Here is a 21,888-nt window from a genome sequence, read left to right as displayed (position 1 = left end):
TCAGGGAAGAATGGAAAGCTGAGATTTATTACTCTCTGCCTGGGTAAAAGGTCCCCAACATATTTGATCTTGTGGACCCTTCTGGGAATTAGGAAAAGGGTAGTGGGGTCTACCACAAAACAGCAAGACCATTGCTAAATTGGCTGGGTACGACTAATCTCAAGATGTTCGTAGCAACATGAATGGGTTTCCAAGCTGAGAGACTTGAGAAATCCCATGACAATAGCAAACATGAAGGCATGGCTGTTTTATGCTGGCCAAGTAGAGCACAACATTCAGGTAGTCAGCTACCTTTTTTCCTCTTATAGACCCATTATGCATGGGAGGAATAACGCACATTCAGGGTGGAATGGCGGCGACTAAAATCACCGATAACGCACGGTGCCGGCTGCAACCAGCTGCAGCTTCAGTGCATGCCGCCGAAAAAGCCGCGTTAGCAAAACGCGGATGAAAGCGCAGCTTCCGGGTGACCGGGGTGCAACCAGAAGTGGTGCCGGGATCGCCGCATGCATAATTGGTTACTCTGGGTTTTGCCGCCATCACGCCCTGTCCCGTACATAACCGGTGTGCTTCGCATCTTCCCCCTCCGTGTTTTCCATGTGCCCCGAAATCGCCGTTTCGGCGGCCGTGCATAATGGGCCATACTGAAGGCTTTTGGTACTTATTGCCAAGGATTGAGAAGTCTGCACTAAGAAATACATTGACAAGCACAATGACATCCCTGGCCATGACATCTGGGATTACTGGTTTGGACTTTTGAACTGTCCATTCCTTCTTTTAATTCCATGTCCTAAATTCAGAGAAATGTGTCTATTATAGCTTAGCTATAATTGGAAGGGGCAAACTTTATTTCTATCCTGAAATTTTAACAGCAAATCTATTTATACTTCCACACAAGGTAATACATCTATTTATTCTGTTTATCTTCTACCCTTCCCCAAAGGCTCAGAGCAGCTTACTACAGGGTACATCATCATCATAATAAAATAATACAGTTAGCATTTAGATTTAAATCATTAAAATATGTAATATGAGCTACACACTTCATCTTATTCCTCTTGTATATTCTGGGAGGGGCAATGGGGGCAGCCTTGTTACCATCAGAGGCTTCCAGACAAGTGCAGAGTACACATAGGGTCATTCTGAATTCCATAATCTATTTCTGAGTTTGGGCAAAGCACAATTAATCCCTTCTCTACTTTGCCACAACTCACCACAGTCACCTATGGAGCCAGGGCAGAGGTCTGCAGCACAATCGCAGCAGGAGCAGTGTTGCTCTTGCAGCCTGGACCTCTGGCGCACTGAAAAGGCCCTAGTTAGGCTAAGGAGAAATGTGCTGTGAAATAGATGACAAGTCATTAACTAATTGAAAGTGGCAGACCATTGTAAAACCTGACAGGGAAGTATACTACATATAAAATAGCACTGAAAGTTATTTATGCAATTAGGGTGATACGGAGTTCTGCAGCTAGATATTCCTAGTGTCAGTGTCAGAATAGGGCCATGTGGAGATCCAGAAGGTCAGCAGCTACCTTGTATTCCACCTCTGCAGTTTTAGCTAGGCCCACCAGAGCCAGGAAAAGGTCTCAGCAGCAAGGAGGCAAGGGAGTTCAGCCCACTTTGTTCTGCCTCCTTTCTTCTCAAGCCTCTCCTGGAGAAGACCTGAAACCTCCTTCCTGGGTTGCCCTTTGGCCTCTTATATGGTCCCTATTTAATTGTATATAATCCCAACAGACTCGCCCCACACTCGTACATCTGCCTTTCTTTGTATGATAGCTGTCCACAGTTGCCAACAACAGTCCCTTAAAGGGACTGCTCAATGATGTGCTGGTGCGGCACTTCATACACTCCGGTAGTCTACCATTGGTTTAATTGAATTGTCATCCACAGCTAACCATAGCTATATGACAACAGGCAGATGAGGGAGTAGTTAAAAGATATTGAACTGTCCTTTTACTGAACCCAGGGAGATATTTTCAATATTCTATGTATCATATTGTAGTGTCTAGTGATTAAAAGCTATGCAATGGCTTATTTTTTAAAAAATCTGGACTTTAAATTGAATAATTCTTGGCAGGATATTCCCCCCTCCCAGCTTTATTAATTGTTTTCCATGCTTCCTTATTATGGGAAGACCCAGCCCGTTCTGATAACAAGGGAAGAATTACAAGATGAACTCAAACTTCTACCTTTTAGTCTGGCAGGTTGCTTGATTCACATTTGAAGCATCTGTTCAACCTAATGTTGTTAATTATTTCTCACCTTTGTTTTCACATGAACTAACTCATCTGTCCATGCATCTGTTTGCAAACAGATCTTGGTGATTAGGTTATTAGCACTGATGGCAAAGGAGACGCTACATCCTTCATCCCAGGGTATAATGAGGCTTTGGGTCTTTTATGATTATGCCACTGGAGCTTCTGAGCAGCTCACCCCAGCACAGTAGGATTCATATATTCATTTTACACAGAGATTAAGAAAAGCCTCCTTTTAATGACAAAGAGCTCTCTAATTTTAACAGATATACTGTTCTACAGATGACCAGGACCAGACCCAGAGAGTAGCAGTGGGGGATGAGCTCTCGCGCTCCTACAGACTTCCTTGTGGAGTCCCCCTGGGCGCGGTCCTCTCTCCCACACTGTTTAACGTCTTTATGCGCCCTCTGGCCTAGCTGGTGTGGAGTTTTGGGCTGGGTTGCCACCAGTACGCTGATGACGCCCAGCTCTATCTCCTCATAGACTGCCGCCCGGACTCTCCCCTGGAACCATTTGCCAGATGTTTGGAAGCGGTGACAGAATGGTTTGAGCAGAGTCGCCTGAAACTCAACCCCCCAAAAATATGGAGGTCCTGTGGCTGGGACCAGGTAGTGCGCTTAACCACCCTGGGAGGGACGCAACTTACCATCGTGTCCCAGGCCAGGAATTTGTGTGTGATCATTGACGCTTCCCTGACCTTGGGGGCGCAGGTCAAAAAAGTAGCGGGCCAGGCATTTTTCCACCTGCGCCAGGCCCGACTACTAGTGCCCTACCTGTCCCCTGAACACTTAGCCACAGTGATCCATGCAACGGTCACCTCCAGAATAGATTTCTGTAACTTGCTCTACGCGGGCCTTCCCTTGTCCTTGATCCGGAAACTTCAGCTAGTGCAAAACTCAGCTGCTAGGATCCTCACTGATACACCTTGGAGGGCCCATATTCAGCCAGTGCTGAGGCAGCTGCACTGGTTGCCAATTGCTGCCTGGATCCGGTTCAAGGTTTTGGTTCTAACCTTCAAGGCTATACGCGAGTTGGGACCCACATACCTGAGGGACTGCCTATTGCCCTATGCCCCCCGCAGGGCCTTGCATTCTGCGGGTGAAAATTTGTTGGTCATTCCTGGCCCTAGGGAAGCATGCCTGGCCTCGGTCCTGGCCCCTTCCTGGTGGAATAAGCTCCCGGGAAAGCTGCGGGCCCTGCGGGATCTTCCATCATTCTGCAGGGCCTGCAAAATGGAGCTCTTCCACCAGGTTTATGGTTGAGGCCAAGGCTGACACCTATGCCCCCCCCTGGGATTTGGGACTAGGAACCATCAGGATCCCCTCTCCACCCACTAGTAGTGGGAGGGGGGAAGTTGATTAGCCGATCTTGCCATGTTAGTTAGTTAGTTAGTAATGTTAAAATTATAATTATTGTTTTAATGGATTTTTAATGGGGTTTAAGATGTTGTAACCCACCATGAGCCGCAAGGGAGTGGCGGGGAATAAATCGAATAATAATAATAATAATAATAATAATAATAATAATAATAATAATAATAATAATAATAATAATAATGAAGGTTTTCCAGAAATCCATTTTCATGCTTGGAAAACCTTCACCTGTTTATTACACAGAATTTAATGACACAATAACCCACAAAAATGCATTAACCATGAAAAGAAATGAGTGTAAAAATATGATACTGGGACTGAATGATGAGGACCAAAATCAGTGGTCTATAGCAAGTAACAAACATGCTACAGAGTTGACAGGAGTGGGGCTCACTGTATCTTGGGAAAAGTCCACAGCCACAAATAAAGGTTGCTTCTCCACTTTTGATAATATGGGCAGCCCCCCTGCCAGAGTTCTTCAACTCCCCCCCCCCACACACACACACCCCTTTACATCTATGCAATGAGTTAGGTGATGAAATACAAGGGAAGACAAGGTTCCTGTGGCTTTTGTAGGGTCTAGTATGTCATGCAATGTTGAGCTGGAGCTTCTACAATTTCTTCTTTGATGTAGCTCTTAAAACATACAAGAGCTCCTTCCTCATATTTCACAGGCCACCCAGCAGCAATGTATAAATTCAGCAGATGAAATTTTCCTTGAGAGACAAATGCCTTTAATTGATGAAGGGCTGAGTAACAGCACTCTCTCTCAGTGCTTGAAAAAGTTGAGATGTGACACCTCGCAGAGAGGCTCATAGATGTGGTCAAACAAGAATCATTCTGTCTGTAGGTCCCATCTGAGTGTAATCAACAGGTTTTGTTCACCTTCTGATTTACTTTGTCCTAAAGATTTCACTTAAGAGTACCTGAAGGCAAACAAAGCAAAGTCTCCAGACATATTGCAGTTCTAGCCAAATATCCAACATCTAGAACTTCTCCAGTTTTCACACGATACTATGACCTCCTAACTGGACTTCCAGCACTCTGAGCACTTCTCATCATTGTATACAAGCTGCATGTGAAGTATTAATGGGATCTATACAGCCATAATCTACTCTCAATGCTCAAAGTGCAGCTAGGAAGGGCTGAATAACAAAGTTATTCATCCCATCAAGCTGTTTCCTGGCCTTGAGCAGAAACTAGATTGGGAATTAGACTGACCAACTACACAGTGGACTCTTGTTCCAAAAACTGGCACACTGAAGCTCATGGCATGGGTGACATATTTGTCCCTTTGAGAAAAGGAAGCGAAAAATGTGTTTTACTTACAGTTTTCGGAAGAAGGTCAGATTCATGAAGTACATATCATTATATTTGCTAACATTCATCTCATATTAGTCTTGTCTCTCTTTTCCAATTAATTTAGATGAAAAACCCTTTGAAACCCTCTGGCATTTGTTTCTGTCTCTCTCTCTTGCTTAGAATAGACACAAACACTAAACCAAAACCCTTTCTCATTTCTCCCCTCTCCCCTTTAGAAGTGAAACATCTTTGCTGGAAGAAAGTGTATTTCTGGTTCTGTGGTATTTCCACCACTCCCAAGCCCTCTTTAACCAGAGATGAACAAGCAGCCCTTGAGAGGAAACTTACCAACATCAAAGAAGAGCCCTTGTGGAAAGCCATCTGCAACATCAATGCTGTCATTCTCTTAGCTATTAATATCTTCTTATGGGGCTACTTTGGATGAACCAAGGCTTCTGGGGGATTCAGATGCGAACACAATTGGCTGGCCTGGCTTGCTGCAGAACAAACACAGCATCAACAGAACAAAACAGCTTCATCCTGAATAACTGAATTCCACACTTTACCCAAATGAGGACCTTGAGGATCTCTTCATCACACTTATAAAGTCAAATAAAAAACAATTATGAACAACACAAGATAAAGCAATTTAAATAGGACATATGCTACATCAATTATTCTTGATAATATTTGATATTTTATCCAAGGTGCCATGCTTCTGGAAATGAAAGAAAACAAAACTTAAATACAAGAATATACCCTGTCAGCGTTAGACATTTTTCTGATAGGTGCTTGGATGGAGACCCTCTTGCATTTCCAGTCTGCTGCCATTTACAGAGATATATGGGTTAGAATCTCAGACTTGAGAAAGATTTCCTTTTTCATCCTAGAATTTCTAGGGGAAAAAATGCATTGTCAAGAGTTGTGCACAAATCTAAAAATTCTGGTTTAGGGTAGTCCCCAAACCAAACCAAACCAAGGCAGAATTTCCCAAACCAAAACAGCCAGTTCAGATCCCCTGGGGGCAGGGAAGATCTTCAGGGAAGGGTTCAATGGCTAGAAGGTGGGAAGTAAAACTGACATGTTTAATGGCTCACAGCTATTTAAACCTATCAGCTGATATCATGTTGTTAAGTTTAAATGACATACAGCATTCCAGCTTAAAAGTGGGGCAGGTGCACTGTGGGCCATTTCACCAGTCTGTTTTGCTAAGTGGGGGGAGAGAAATGGACAAGTTAAATATCTCACAGCCATTTAAACTTAGCAGCTGATGGGGACCCACTCTGCTCAGCTGTTACAGCTGAACCAAATCAAACCAAAGGCACTTTAATCAAACTTTAGTTTGGGAGCTATGAACTGAGCCAAGTTCATGCTGAATTTTGGCTTGTAAACTGATTCATGCCCATCCGTAGTCAGCACAGTAGAATTCATATATTCATTTTACACAGAGATAATAATAAAACAGCACCATCCTAAGTAAAATACATTGCCACCATTGTAATTGATATACAAATCCACAGGCAACAGACATTTTTAAAATGATGTCAATACATACTTTCGTATTAATCTTCCTTCCTAGAGTAGTGTCGATCAGTAAATGATTATCATTCATTTTCCTGACAAATCTATCAAGGTCATTCATTATTGTTCAGCAAAAAAGGAGGAGGAAAAAGGATCGTCTTTTAAACCAAGATTAATGACTTGCTGTTTCCTTGACAGGCTGGCTGAGCAAAAGGAAATGAAATTAACAGTGAACCCCTACAAACATGTCACTACACTAATTTAGTGGGAAAACATTTTAAAATGCTATTTTAAAAATGGAATGTACTTTTAACATATCTGCTGGTGTAGGCATATTTTTAATACATACAGGAAAAGAAACCTAATAAATCTGAGTAGGCTGTACGTTTGCAAGCCAGACTTCATTTTATAATGCATTTCTATGCATACATTTTAAATGTACAGAGGAATTGATTAAAACACTTCCCCCCCCCCGAAGGTATTCAGCATCAATCCATTTTCTCCAATATCATTCCTTTTCACTCAAATTTAGAATTTATTCAATTAAGATATTTATCATAAGAGAGTACTATGGAATTTTGCAAGCTTTCCAATTCAATTTGATTTCAGTTTTGCTCCATCCATGTCTGAACACATGAATCCTTCTTTCAACCACAGTTTTTATTTCCTAGGGCTTTTTTCTTCTAAAATGTATGCATTTTTCAACATTTGTCCATTAAATACCATATATCATACATATAAAACTAGATATAGATTGCCTAAAATAAAAAAATGACTCATCATACCAGAAGAGAAAATGTTCACAATGGCAACAACCAGAAAAAAGAACATATCCACAATTATTATCCATTATCAACTGAACTTTGTTGATGTAGAACATATCTACTGGTGTGGTTCCTGAAATGGAAATGATGATGGACATTATATCCATTGTCCCATCTCTGGGAGTGTGCCAGTAGATGGCCTGCAGTGGCAGTGGTAGCACCAGGGCAGCAAGGCCCAGCACTGAGCCCAACTTGCTGCTCTGATGCCACTGCTGCTGTCTTTTGTGGCTGCTCCTGCCCTCCAGAGAGCAGGACTGGCCTCAGAAGATGCTCAGCAGTGGCAGAAACACCAGAGCACTGAGTAAACCTCAGTGCTGGGCCTTGCTGCACTGGGACCAGTGCCACTGCTAGACTTCCGATGCTGGTCCCACCCTCCAGAGAGCAGGACCAGCCTCAGAAGATCGGAGGCAAGCTGGCAGCCACAGAGCAGCAAGGCCCAACACTGAGGGGCTTTTTGCACGCCTTCAAAATAGCACAATGGTTGCCAATTGAAAACGCTACTGATTTGCTGTTTTGCACAACGTCGTCGACAATCTGCCACACACCTGAAACCAATCTGCAAAAAGCGCTTCCTTGTAGCGCTTTCAGGGAAATCCCCAAAAGTGGATTCACCCTCCGGAAAGCGATACACTCCTGCAACCAATCTGCAACACTAGCGAAAAAGACCTGTGCGTTAACATTGTTCCGGTTTCTACAAAGTCCCTCCCCCTGGCTCTCCTCTCTGATCTTCCGGCGAAGCGATCGCCATTTTTTTTTCTCCGAGCGAGCGGGGATAAACGCACCAGCGAGCCTCTTTCTGTTTAGAGGCTTCCCTGGCTTCAGTCCTTCCCCTTTAGTCACTAAGCACAAACCACAGAAAAGCCCGTTTGCTGATGTATTTTCCCATTAATTTTTACACATTCATGTCAGCCGAAAATCGGGCCCGTGAGAGGGGGGGGGATTTTTTTTTTTCACTCGGAGGAAGCGTGGCAACGATCAAACGACAGCTCAAACACATTAGGCAGCTGGATGGGTCTCTCTGTTGCAACGAATCTACACAGATTCGTTACAATGGGTCTGTTTTTTTTTTTAAAAAAACCTTTCTTAAAGGGAAAGGGGCTGTTTGGGAGCATGCTAACGGCTGCCCATTGGCTGCTTGACGGCCAGGGGCGGGACGACCTTGGCAATAGCGCTTCCTTTCTAGCGATTTCTGCCGAGACCGGAAGCCTGTGGGAAACGCTACAAAACGCAACTGGATTCCACTACAAAGGCAGGTATGCATAACGACGAATTCCACTATTTTAAATGGTGATTTTTCATTCAGTGACCAATTTGCTACAAAGATCCCGGTGCGTAAAGCCCCTGAGCCTCACTGGGTGCTGTGCTGCTGGAGTCTCGAAGTAAAGGCAGCCCTCCTGCTGCAAGAAGTAAGGAGGGGGAAGGGGGAGTAGGGGGAAGGAGTGTGTCTCTGTGTTTGTAGGGGGAGAAACCAAAAAGGAGAGGTAAGGGGGAGAGGCAAGGAGGGAGTGGGGGGAAGGATTTTATGTCTGCGTGTGTGTGCATGTCTGAGAGCGGAAGGGAAGGGACCAGAAAGGAGAGGTAAGGGGAGAGGAGTGGGGGAAGGAGTTTGTGTCTGCATGTGTGTGTGTCTGAGAGAGGGAAGGGAGAGGAACCAGGAAGGAGAGGCAAGGGATGAGTGGGGGGAAGAAGTCTGTGTGTGTGTATGTCTGTCTGTGACAGAGGGGGGGGGCAGAACCAGGGAGTCCCAGAGCAGTTATGTGTTCCACATACCCTGTGATAGTCAGACTCTTACTAGATTTATTTACATTGTTATACTGATAAACAGTTGTGCTAAATTATCCTGTTTGGCAATCTCATATGCTTTTGTTGCATTTATCATAGTGTGTGGGTGAGAATGAACATTCACACATTATGTAACTGAAACAACTGTTGTGTGCACCAATGTTTCTACATAAAATGTGGATATCATACATTTTTGAAAATCATGGTTTCATATGTGTTTTAAAAATGCACATATACAGCTATAGCACATTTTATTAAATCATTTCTGTGATTGGGTTTGTGATGCATAATTGAACAGCTGCTCTCAAACAAGACCTTCCAGTTTAATTGTGCTTCCCCCCCTAAAATGGTCGTAAGAATTGCCACATATGAAATAAATAGCAGAAGCCTACATTATTTCTAAAAGCTGGTTCAGCTTTAACAATTTGACATTCATGTTTTCTTACATTCATATTGCTAGTTTACTTTCATGAGCAATAATAATATGTGAACATAGGACAGAGAAAACACTACAGAAACTGTGCATAATATTTAGAGGGGGAAATAAAATTAAAAAATTGAAAAATACTAGCAAGATGAAGTGATAGAATCATTCTCACTGTAGTAATACTCAAATGCTGAAACATGAAGATCGTTTCAGGTGGGTAGCCATGTTGGTCTCCTGTGAAAGAACAAGATGAAGGGAACATTGACTCTCAGAAGGTTATACCCTGGAAATCTTGCTGGTCTTTTCGGTGTAGCTGGACTTGATTCTGCCTAAAGCATGGTTCGTCATGATGAAGTTCCTGCCAGGAATTTGCATTAATAAATGTGTACTCCCATTGAATACACACAATAGTACTCCCATTGGATACACATTTTAAAATTACCTGCAAGGTATGGGAATGAAACAATTATCCACAAGCAATGGAAAAATCATAACCACTGCCCACTGTAGATAGATAGAAATTTTATTACGGTTTGCACCAGACATATAATAGAGGAAATTTTACAATGCATCCCGGATAAAACATGATGTTAAAATACAAATACATATATTTAAAACTTGGTAATAAAATGTATAGTGGATTTTTAAAACTTGAGCAGAAATAGCTTTGAGCCTGAAACAAGATCCTCATATTTCATTTTTCATGGTGGACCCTACCAGCTCCACAAACTCTACATACTATTGAACAAAATTTAGCAACAGGTTTAGTGATTTTGGGGGATTCATCAGACAGTAATTTATTGATAATGTCTGTGTTATGTGTTACAGTTTGTCCTAACTTTTGCTTTGCAAAGGGATGGATAAACTCAGCTCGGGCCTGAGCATAGAAAGGACAGTACAGAAAAACGTGTTCAAGATCGTCTACCTGGCCAGAATTACAGCGGCATGTTCTCTCAGGGAAGGAGATCCTTTTATACCTCCCTTCCAATACTGTTGAGGGTAGTGCCATGCACCTAGCCAGGGTAAAGGCTCTTCTGTTAGTTACTTTCCAGAATAAAAATATATGAGGCGGGAAAAAGAATATTTCTGTTACTGAGCGGTGACTTAAAGATGGGAGAACTAGAAAGGTCCACTTGCTGCTTGAATTTTTTGTTTTATCATTTTTTTAGCTGAGTCCATACCTGCCAAAAGTAAAGCACATGAGGAAAATCCAAGACATCCAATCTTATGTCTAACTGCCACTAACCAGCTAGATTGAAAACTATCTTCTTTAATTAAGGGTAGTAGACCACTGGGGTTGAAAATCAGCTTTAGCCAGAGAGGGAGAGAGGAAATTACAACCCTCGCCTCAACTTTCAGCATTCCAACCGGACCATGGAGTTTGACACACACCTGGGAACTTGTAAAACTGCTGTCAGGAATTTGGTTTGTACCTGTTCAAGTGGGGTAAAGCAGGTGGCTGGAAGGCCTAGGAATGTGCCGTAAATCAGTTGGGCCAGAGTCTTGGCCTGATAGACTTTAAGGGCAGCTGGGACACAGTGACCACCCTTATTCCGTAGGAACTTAAGAATGTTGTGTGCAGATCTCATTTCTATGTCAGCAAGATGGTTACTATGGGCAAATTTTGAGCCGTTTGCCTGCAGAACCATTCCTAGGTATTTAAAATGTTTTACCTGTTCTATATTGTGGTTGTTTATATGCCATGTTCTAGTTTTTTGGAAAGTGCCGAAAGCCATTATTTCATTTTTCTGATAATTGATTATCAGTTTCTCTTCTTCACAGTATATGGTAAGCTTAACTAAGGCTCTCCTTAGCCCAAATGGAGTTCTGGATAGTAGTACGGCATCATCTGCGTAGAGTAACAAGGGGATATGCTAGTTTTGGCAGATGAAGGTCTAAAATAGTTAACTATATTATTTATGTAAAATATGAATAGTGGCGTGGCCAGTATATAACCCTGTCTCACTCCCCTAGTTGAATTAATGGGTTCTGTTAAATGTCCTTTCCTGCTGCACCTGACCCTGAGAGTGGTACGATCATGCAAGGCTCTGATAAGTGAGTAAAGCCTTCTGTGCACTGTGGATGCTTCAAGCTTTGCCCAGAGTCGTGGGCGAGAGATGGAATCAAAGGCCGCCTTGAGATCCACAAATGCGGCATACAGGGATAATGGGCCATTTGTGCTATACTTTTCAATAATATGTTGCAGAGGTAGACAATGATCTAGTGTGGATCTACCTTCCCTAAACACTGCCTGTTCCTCCACAATAATCTCTTGGTCATGCCACGTCCTGAGCTTATCCTCAAGGTGCCTAGCATAGAGTTTGCTAATAACACTTAGTAAACTGATAGGTCTATAGCATGCAGGTCGTCTCTTTTACCTTTTTTGAAAAAGGGGACCACTACTGCTATTCTCCACTCTTCTGGAAATACACCAGTCTTATCTAGGAGCATGAAGAGGGAGGCTACAAATGGGACCCGCCAGATCTGATTCTCCTTTATAAATTCAGGGAGAATAGCATCTATTCCAGGAGCCTTGCCTCTTTTTAGCTGACCAATGAGTGACTCGATTTCTGTCAACTTTGTCAAGCTCTATAATGTAGGGGGGCATAGTGGTCCATGTGTTGTCTTTGTACATATTTCTGAAAAAAGCTAACCATTTTTCTGGGGGAATAAATGTGTCCTGTTTAGATAAGCTTAGGGGATTCTGGCAAGATGTTAACCACCAGAAACTGGATGAATGTTGTCTTCACAGGAGATGAATGTTGTCTTTCACAGCCTGGAAGAGTTGTCTCCATTGTTCTTTAGTATATTCTTTTTTCTTATGGGTTACTAGAAACGGGCGTAGGCATTCTGTCTATCAGGGCCTCCTGTGCTAATATATATGTAGTATGTGGAGATAAGAGCTGTGAGTGGTTTACCAATGTTCACATTTCAACTATGCAGATTCTCTAGTGAAGAACTCCCATTTAGAGGGAACAGAGATTAAGAACCAATGCTGGTGGCTTGATGATACATGTTTTTAGTGTATAGTGGAGCAATTGATATTTTTTCATTGCATGCTCAAGCTGCTGGTTTACTTCAATGCCAGGAAGCATTTAATCACACTCCTAGAAAGCTTTCCAAGAGGGATATTAGAAGTGAAATGTGCATGCAAGTTGAACGAGGCCTATAGGGTATATGGCACAGTGATCACACAACTGCTATACTGTGCTGCTGAATAGCAACCAAGCACACTGCTTTCTCCCAACATTGTGGGACTTGCCTGCAATGTGCTGAATAGCACATGTCTTGTTTGTGCTGGAGACCAGGGCATAACTTTGTTTATTCCATTGTCAATCCTGTTAAATTCAGATCGCTTTGAACTCGGGTCTTCCTCTCCCCCCTCCTCCCCATTGAAACAAGAAAGTCTTCGGCACGTGGTTAGGGAGGCTCAGAAGGTAGGGGGGCTCTTTCTTTCTTTTCTTGAAGCCTCTTTCTTTCTTTTCTTGAGGGGGGGGAGAAGCCAAGCAGGGAGCCTCTTTCTTTTCTTGGAAGGGAGGGGGAGAGGATTGAAAAAGGCAGAGGAGGGAAGAAAAATCCAGGACCGACAGAAGTTGAGAGAAGTTAGGGGCTTCTCCTTTAAGGCTAGCGTGTCACATGACCAGGTGTAGCCTATCAGAGGTTCTCTACCACGGAGCTTTCTTTATTCAGGATTTTCAGCAGTCTCAGATATGGCACACTAAAGGTAGGGTCACTCCGGATCAATCCTTCTTGCTGCAGAAGGAAAATTAAAATTGCCCAAAATCCAAACTGAAATCGAATTCTGTGTAGAGGGCAGGGACTGAATCGATCTGGGGTTGGAATAAAAGCTCAGTGCAGTTTACACCTAGGTTTAGTTGGTATAGTTCTCCAACCCTTCTGTCAATAACACATAATAATTGATCACAGTAGAACTTTCTCCTTCCTGATCAGTCTATGGATTTTATCAAGCATTGGTGTGTTTCACAACCGAGATGACAGATTCTTTAGAAGCAGTCTATAAATGTAATAAATAAATAAACAAACAAACAAATAAATACATGACAGAATCCCTCATTGGGAATATTTTAAAACTCAGTCAGACAAGCATAATCTGACTGGCCTATAAATACTGCATGGGGAAATGGACCTTAGAAATGCGAGACTTTCCATGTATGAACATAAAGTGTACAAGACACAATTTCATTGAAAATGGCTGCTGTTGTATGTTTTTGGCCCTGCATTGCAGTTCTACAATAAAATGACTTCAAGAAAATGACTTCAGGCAAGCATATAAACAATTCTAATGGCATTTCCATCCCAAGCATTGCCATGACACTTCTCCGCTTCTCCTCCTCCAACTGATTATCCACAGTGTTCTGCAACACAAGGAGATGCTACCTCAACTTCATTAGAAAATGTAAGTGGCCATCAAGAAGCAAACTGAAGCCCCCCCCCCAAAAGCACAAAGTCTTAAGTGCTTCTACACCTGAAATACATGAAATTTTCATCTGTAGCCTAGCAATAATTTCAAAACTTTTTGGTTTCAATCTGATAAACTATTTTCTTCCTTTAGATATTCAAACTGATCGTTCTTTATCTTTGCAACAAAAAACATACATATGGGCACAAGATAAATAAATCTACAAAGTGAAAAACTTTGTTGTCAACATGAGCAAATATGACATCAAAAATGATACAAGCACAGCTACTCTCTGGGTTTGCTGGCTTTGAAATAACAAAATTACATTGGAAGAAAGAACTGAAAACCTGAAAATACTCTTGAAACAGAGGTGTGATTATTGGCATCTGCTGGGCACTTTTGAAAAGAAAACAAATTATCTACAGTATTCTATTGTGTCTGTTGTTGAGCATCTGTTGTGGATGATGCAGTTGTCTTGTTTCTGGACTACCTGACAGTCTAGACAGCTCATCAAGGAAATGAGATTATGGATACCCTTTTTGCTGTGCTATAAAATGGTCATTTAAAATGTGAGTCAAAAGTGAACATTGAGTCACAATCCCTGCCCACTTAACATGTGGGTCTTGTAACTACATCAGAGGAGACAGGCTGCTAGAAGCTCTGGCAAGCAGCAGTTTCAATTTTTTTAATTAACCAACAACCACTGTCTCTGAAGGCTTATGGAGAGTCATAAGTAAGATCATTGTTATAATTTCTCTGGGTCTTTGGGGCTAAAATGTTTGTAGAACTTTGAAGGTTATTTTAAAGAGACAACTGATGTGCTTTATTTATTTATTTATTTATTCATTCATTCATTCATTCATTCATTCATTCATTCATTCATTCATTCATTTATATGCCACCCTCTCCAGAGGCACAGGGTGGTTTTTAATATTGCGCGGGGGGGGGGGGGGAATGAAAGCTCAGCTTCAGACTTGACTTATACAGAAATAGTGTCAGTTGTTTTTCTGTACTCTTATCATCCATTCGAGTGAATCACATGCTTAAGTTTTTATGAAACTTAAGCCTTCCAAACTTAGCATCCACTAACATGCTTATGCAAACTGCCACAGCCCCACAATCCTGTCCTGTAAGGTCTTATGCATCATAAGGGTTCATTGCTAACATTCCCACAGACAGAATGGATTGTCACAGCTGCATGTGCAAGTGTGAGCACCTGCGAAAGGCTCATCTGCAGTATCTGTGTTTCTGGTTCACCTTTGCAGTTCACAACATGGAGGCATGGAAATGTTCTGGGGATAGGGCAGAAATACACTGGAGATCGCCAGGGCCTATGATGCTTTAGTGCCTGTCTCTTTCACCCATGTGTAATAATGGAGATCAATGTTGTCTGAAGGAAAAAACAGTGGTCAGAATACATGCATCAGCACAACCAAATTCCAAACCGAGGATACCATGGGGGAAGTGTTGGTTCCACCCCTTTCCAAACAGCTGATACCCCCCCACACACACACACACACACACTGGACTGCTGGTTGTAGGGCATGGAGATTTGAGCAACAGATGGAAGATAATCGAAGTATGATGATAAAGGAACTTCCTCCAATTGTGGGGATTTCAACAAGGGAAACTTTAGCTTTCATGAAGACAAAAGGCACCTGCTCCTTCTCTGTTTAAATCTTATCTGTATATGTGCACTGGCATGACAATTTAAAACCTCTACAGCTTTCCAGATAGTTATCTTAATCTCCAACCTTTAGTTCTCCTGTTCACAAGGGGACATCCACTCACTTTATATACTATGCACAACACAGAATTAAGAAAGGAATTCTCATGTGCACACTGAGCCCCTGCTTTGATTGGCTAAATTAACTTAGATTATTTAGAACACAAGCTCTGAATCTATTTTCCAGCATTCTTTGTCTCTTTGCTATTTTATTTGTTGACAAGTTTCCCAAAATAGAATAATGGGGCAGAGTAAAGTTGAGCTGCATTGCAGCCAAGATGCTGCCTACACAAATGCCAGGCAGAGAAGCTAAATGAACCCTGAGCATATGGTGCTCTGCTGACAGAGCTAAGAAACCTGTTCTGCATGAGCAGCGAAGAACATCTTGAAGCGCACAAGACATATGTGTTTTAGGAAAAAGATTGAAGTGTTTCATAATAAAAAAGGACAAAGTGAAATACAAGTACTGTATAAAATTTTAATTAAAAACTGGTTTCACCCTTCAACGTGACTAGGCAATATGTTTCACAGATGGGTTTCATATTTTAAATATTATCCATACCCAAAAAAACGTAAATGAGACAAATAAAGTCTTCAAAAATGCCACGGAGGCTAAGATGTATGTAAATACTCAATGATTGTGGGGAAAACAAGGCAGGCAAAAAAGCAACCCTCTGTGAAATACTGAATGCTAGAGAATAGGAAAGTTCATCCAGTTGAAACCCCTGCCCCTCCCCAACAACTTGCATCAATATCAATTTCACATGATGTATATTACTAGAAGTGTGCCCATGTTTAAGTTCCTCACAAAATGCACAACGTGTGGGACTCCATGCCATATGATATTGATGATCACTAGCCTTGATGTCTTTGAAGTGGAGAAGACAAATGTATGTGAGATAGACCCATCAGTGGCTATTAGCTATGTTCATATGAAATTTCCAGTTCATCTAGGGCAGAGGGCCTGTATATACAGCTAATGGTTTGAGCTACAATTCTTTGCTGGCAACTGTGAATTCAGGCTGTAGAGAAGGTTTTCAGATACTCACATTCCAGCCATTTCTGATTTCCTTTCCCAGCTTGGTGTCCTTTGACTGGTACTTCAGGAAGAAGGATATGAAGAGAAAGAAAATGGCTACCTCCTTCAGGGAGGGTGATATATAAATATAGCAAATAAATAAATAAATAAATAAATAAATAAATAAATAAATAAATAAATAAATAAATAAATATGTATTCAACCTTGTTTCCAAAATATCTAAAAACAAATATTGCAGAACTTTTGCAAATAATGTTTTTCATTCCTGAACTAGGGATATGAATCTTGAAAATCATCAGTATTTGGGGGTTCAGATCTCAGGAAGATTTTAAAAATATTGGTATTTCCAGGGTTCCTGGTTTCAGATACCAGTTTGGTATTCAACACACACACGCCGATTCCAATATTATTCAGCTGTGTTATTCATTATGGGGAAATTTTTATTAGGGCTATTGTCACCAATGTTGCCGGGAAGTTGCTGATGCCTTTCTACTAAATATTTCCCCAATTTCAATTCTACTAAGTGGTTCAATTCTATGGGCCACAGAAAAAAGTTTTTCCAGCTATTCTCTGTTGTTTCATATGTGGGGAAAACACTAAGCTATCTCTTGCCCTCAAGAGCAAGCAAAATAACCACTGGCCCAAAACTTCCCAATGTAAACAGAACCAACAAGAGAACCACATACACACACTTCAATGCAGAACCAGAGAATCCCAACAGAAGTGTAGGGCAATTTGGCAAACCTAACATAATAAATGTCAAATCAGAGAATCCTCCAAACCAACCCTAGTAATTGTGACCGAAACAAATGTCAAAGCAGAAAATCCAGTCAATGTACAATCCAAGAATCTAAGGCAATATCAGTCTTAAGAAGTTGACACAAAAATCCACCTTCTACAAAGCAACATGTGTAGATAACACGAGCTTGTGAGACACAAGCTGAACCAAAATAACAAACTGGTAACAAACTCCAGGAGGACACAAACATAGTAAAATTAAAGGGAGGGCGAAACAGTCTTTAGAACTTTAAAATGCTGGCACTACCCAGTCACCCACCATCCTTTTAGGCAAATTACATCCAAGTTTTTCTGTCTTCCCTCATCTGTTCTGACTCCCATGGTTTTTTCATGGAATATTCTGCCATTTGCTGGTAGTGGATTTAAAGTATGACAGTCAGAAGAGTACAAATAGAATAGTCCACTCCATATTTTTTGAAGTACAACACTGTTTCTCCCCATTCACTTCAATATAAGTGATAGTGCATATCCTTCTTACAAGTTCTATACATTTTACTTTACACTTCCTCCCAGGTGTGTTGGGAGGTGAACTTGGATCTTTTGCTCTTCATTTTATCCATTAGAGATAGGCTAAGGTGATAGTATAACCAATAAGTTTCCTGTCTAAATGGAGATCTGAACCTATGTCTTCTTAGCTATAGCTCATCATTCAAAACCACTATACCACAATAGCTCTCTTGTAAAAACTCAAATGATCAGTACTAGATTGTGCTTTTCAATGTGAAAGAACTGCTGAAAGGCCATCTTGGGAATCTTTGGCTCTTGATGAATAGCCTAAAACTCCTTACTGTGGGTAGGTAAGATCTGCTTTTTCCTTAATAAAAGATTCTGCACTTTGTCTCCATTAAGGCTATTACTGAAAACCAACCACAGGAGTATTATGTGCAAGTTCATTATTGATTTATACACGTCAGCCATTCTTCATACATTTTGTGGGTCAATATTATTAAAAGATATTTGTGGCTTGTAACAAGAAATAATTCTAACAACACATATGTCTAGTCCATCTAATTGAATGCAGGTCAGATACTTATTCTTGAATGTAAAGGTTCTTCAAATGTTTGCTAATATCTCATAGTACTTTATTTTGAAAGTTTATATCATCTGCACTGGACATTTAAAACAACCACTATGACACATTATTACTGGGAGCACTATCAAGTAGCCAACTCTGCTTGGTGAAAGGGCAGGTCCTTTCTAGGTCTACTCAGGCACCCCTATTCCCCCACCCCTTTTGCTGTAGAGGCATGCCAATTGCAGCAGCAGCAGCAAAGCAACTTACTACCATTCAGGTTGTGTGAAGCCCAGATGTGGTGGTGGATATTGAACCACATATTGCCACAGAACTCATACATGAACAGTGACAGCCTCTGCACAGCGTGACAGCCTCTGTGTAAGCCATGCCTGGCAGTAGCCACCAAATAACTCACTAGAGCACCCTGCACAACTTGTATAACCTGGTCAGACTTCTGAGATAGAGGGAAAGCTGAGAGCCAGTGTGGGGTTGCAGCCAAGGGCCAGACTAGCATCTGAAAAGCCCATGTTCCAATTCAGGGGAAGTAGTGAGGGAGGCAGAATAAGATGCCCCCTGCAAGGGGGCACTTGTTGTCAGTATAGCATAGATATGTGGCTTCTATATCATCTCTTCATAATTACTCACCTTGGGGTGGTGAACAACAGATTTGATAAACAACATAAGGTCAAAATAGATAAATATGAGAAGCAGTCATAAAACATTAAAATATAATATAAAATAACATACAATAGATTAAAATAATAATTTAAAACCCTTCACCCCACTGGGGGAAGGGGAAGAGGACAGAATAAGGGAGGCCCAATCTGATGTTAGCATTTCCATCTGTTGGCCTCAACCATGGGTTTGGTGGAAGAGCTCTGTCTTGCAAGACTTCCAGATTTCTGCAAGATGAAACTAAGTAGATTTACATTAACATATTTTCTGAAATACATTTCACATTGTTACATTCTTATCAAGATCATGTTATGGAGGTATAATGAGATTTCAAGCTCTGTGAGAAAAGAAAGCCCTGTTTTTTATTTAGTTTTGCATTCATGCCCTGCCCCCCCTTCAGTAATTCCATGATAATATACCTAATGCCTGAAACAGTAGGAAGAGATTAATTTCCTCCCATTTAGCCAGCTTTTATTCAGAATGGAAACAAAGAATACATAGCAAAGTAACTCTCTGAAAAAGAGTAAGAACACAATACATTCACAAGTTCTCCTGTGCAAGCTCCACTGAGATGGAAGGTAGGTGAATATCAGCACAGTGGTTTTACTATATACGCTATACAGAAATGGGAAGCTACTACAAGATCTCCTCCATGGTAAGAATGCTTGCACTGGCAAACATGCTGACATGTTGTGCCCTACCATGATTTGGATTTTGGCTAGAGCTTTTGAAGGCTTGTGCAAATTCCTGTCCCCAAGAATCCCCTTCCTCCTGGAAAAAATGATTATAGGCAACCAGAGGAAAGGGGACACAAGGAAGTTATACTCTGAAGTTATATCCTTTTTTAAACAATCTGTGCACAATGGAATATATACATTTTGGAAGAAGATCAGAGGCCCATGGAGACTGCATGGAAGCCATTACAGTTTCATATTGTACCCACAAATCGAAAACATCCAAAAGGTTCTCACTGACATCAGGTGTGCAATGAGGAGAACTGGTTATACCAGCTGAGCTCTAAATCAGTGGACGTTAAGAAGAGCACAAACAGCAAGCCCTACATCCATAAATATTGCACTTGCTCTGTCTCAATGGACTCTGACAGCTTTAACACCAGGCTCCATCACACAAAGAACAGTGGCTGCTTATTTTTGACAGCTACATGATTAAAAACCAGTAAACCGGGAATGCTACAGCAAAGGCTTTATAAAAAAAAGTGTTGAGCTTCTTAAAGGAGGTGTGTGTTTTCTTAATGTAATGATAGATCATTTCTATGACATATTCTGTCCAAAGTTCACAAACATTAAGTTATGTATTATCGTGTCCCTCAACGGAAGAGGCATGTTGAACCCACTCTTATCTTCAAGGTTCTAGACAAATAGGATGAAAACTGTTCAGTAAGTAAACATATGATGCAGCATAGTCAGGACAGGCTTTCACATCTTCACAATTCTGTGATACTCTTTCTTCTTTATGCTCAGTGGCCAGAACAAGAAAGATGAATAGCCAAAATGTGGCCACATGGTAAACTTAAGATTTCTCTTCTCATCCATGAGTGGCAGGTGGGCAAATACCTTAATGCTCTCTACAGGACTCACCCCATTGCTGAAGGAAGAGTGAAGAGCAGGAGTTGTCCTGTCCACCCCCACCCCCCTGCTATTCCAAAGGGGATGATAACACAAACCATAAAAAAGGGAAGATGCAATGATTAGCTCCTAACTTTATTACCTTCCCTTCCCCTCCACTTATAATGCTTTCACAGGGCTGCCTTGGTTTTCCAGCCAGAGGAGCTGGGAACAGTTTAAAGAAAGAATCCCATCTCCCCAGGAATAGGAGAAAAATAAATCCCAAACACAAAACTCAGGAATAATGCTTTATAAAACTGACATACAGTTCTGTTAGGATTCTAAAATGTAATGCCAAAAGCAGCACAGAGGACACCTTCCACCCATTACAATAATAATGAAAATTAACCACAACAGAATCCACACGATTTTGTTGGTTATCCCCACTTCATACTATTATTGGAAGATCATGTCAAGGTTGGTCTTATTTTCAAGGTATCTAAAATAGTGATATATCGGGGGTGTGGCTAAAGATGGCATCCTGAGGGGATTGCAGTGCAATCACGGGAGCCTGACAGGGGTCAATTGTGGAAGCAATTGGCAGAAAAGATTTTTTCTACCCAGGAAGTCCTAGTTAACTCTTGGGGCCATCTCCAATTCTTTAGGGAGTTCATCTCCCCGGATTACAGGCTGTCAGCATTTCAGAAGAAAAAAGGAAATCACGAGGCACAGTGATATAGTAGTCTTCTCTATGTTTATAGGTGAAAAGGTTATAACATAAAGTCATAAAGAGTCAACCAAAACGAGATCCTAGGTTAAGTGACCCGCTTTCTGTTTTATCTTTGTCAGTGGTTGCTCTTCCAATATACTGTCATAGTAGTAGTCGTAGTATCACATTGGCAAAAGGCTCATAATGAAATTCCCAGACGATTATGAGCGTTTTGCCAATGTGATACTACGACTACTACTATGACAGTTTTGATTGACTCTTTATGACTTTATGTTATAGCCTTTTCACCTATAAACATAGAGAAGACTACTGTATCATTGTGCCTCGTGATTTCCTTTTTTCTTCTGAGTCCACATTGAGGAATCCACGGTTCTAAACTTGATTGTCAGCATTTCAGGGCAAGAGGACGTCCAGCCATTTTCTTGGATTTTTTTTC

General features: G+C 41.4%; 1 protein-coding gene and 1 long non-coding RNA gene across 4 annotated transcripts in view; one reads left to right on the top strand and one right to left on the bottom strand.

Annotated features, from left to right (window-relative positions):
* Positions 1–5,667, top strand: part of SLC5A9 (solute carrier family 5 member 9) — a 65,871-nt gene extending 60,204 nt beyond the window's left edge. For 2 of the 3 annotated variants that reach the window (XM_077333812.1, XM_077333814.1), the window contains one exon: positions 5,167–5,666. In XM_077333812.1, coding sequence (XP_077189927.1) covers positions 5,167–5,375 — 209 coding nt within the window. In that variant the 3' untranslated portion in view covers positions 5,376–5,666. Of the gene's footprint in view, positions 1–5,166 lie in introns of all 3 variants that reach the window. The other variant, XM_077333813.1, reaches the window with a different exon arrangement.
* An 835-nt stretch (positions 5,668–6,502) lies between these two features.
* Positions 6,503–21,709, bottom strand: LOC143835712 (uncharacterized). Its single transcript, XR_013230318.1, has 3 exons — positions 16,680–21,709; positions 9,657–9,718; positions 6,503–6,650 (listed from the first exon to the last, which is right to left on the bottom strand). It is a non-coding gene; the product is annotated as an uncharacterized LOC143835712 (long non-coding RNA).
* Positions 21,710–21,888: the final 179 nt, after the last annotated feature.

Source organism: Paroedura picta, chromosome 4 (genome assembly GCF_049243985.1).
Source record: "Paroedura picta isolate Pp20150507F chromosome 4, Ppicta_v3.0, whole genome shotgun sequence".
Classification (NCBI taxonomy): Eukaryota; Metazoa; Chordata; class Lepidosauria; order Squamata; family Gekkonidae; genus Paroedura; species Paroedura picta.
The sequence above is the reverse complement of the archived record's forward strand: the minus strand, read 5'-3'. Positions and strand labels throughout refer to the sequence as shown.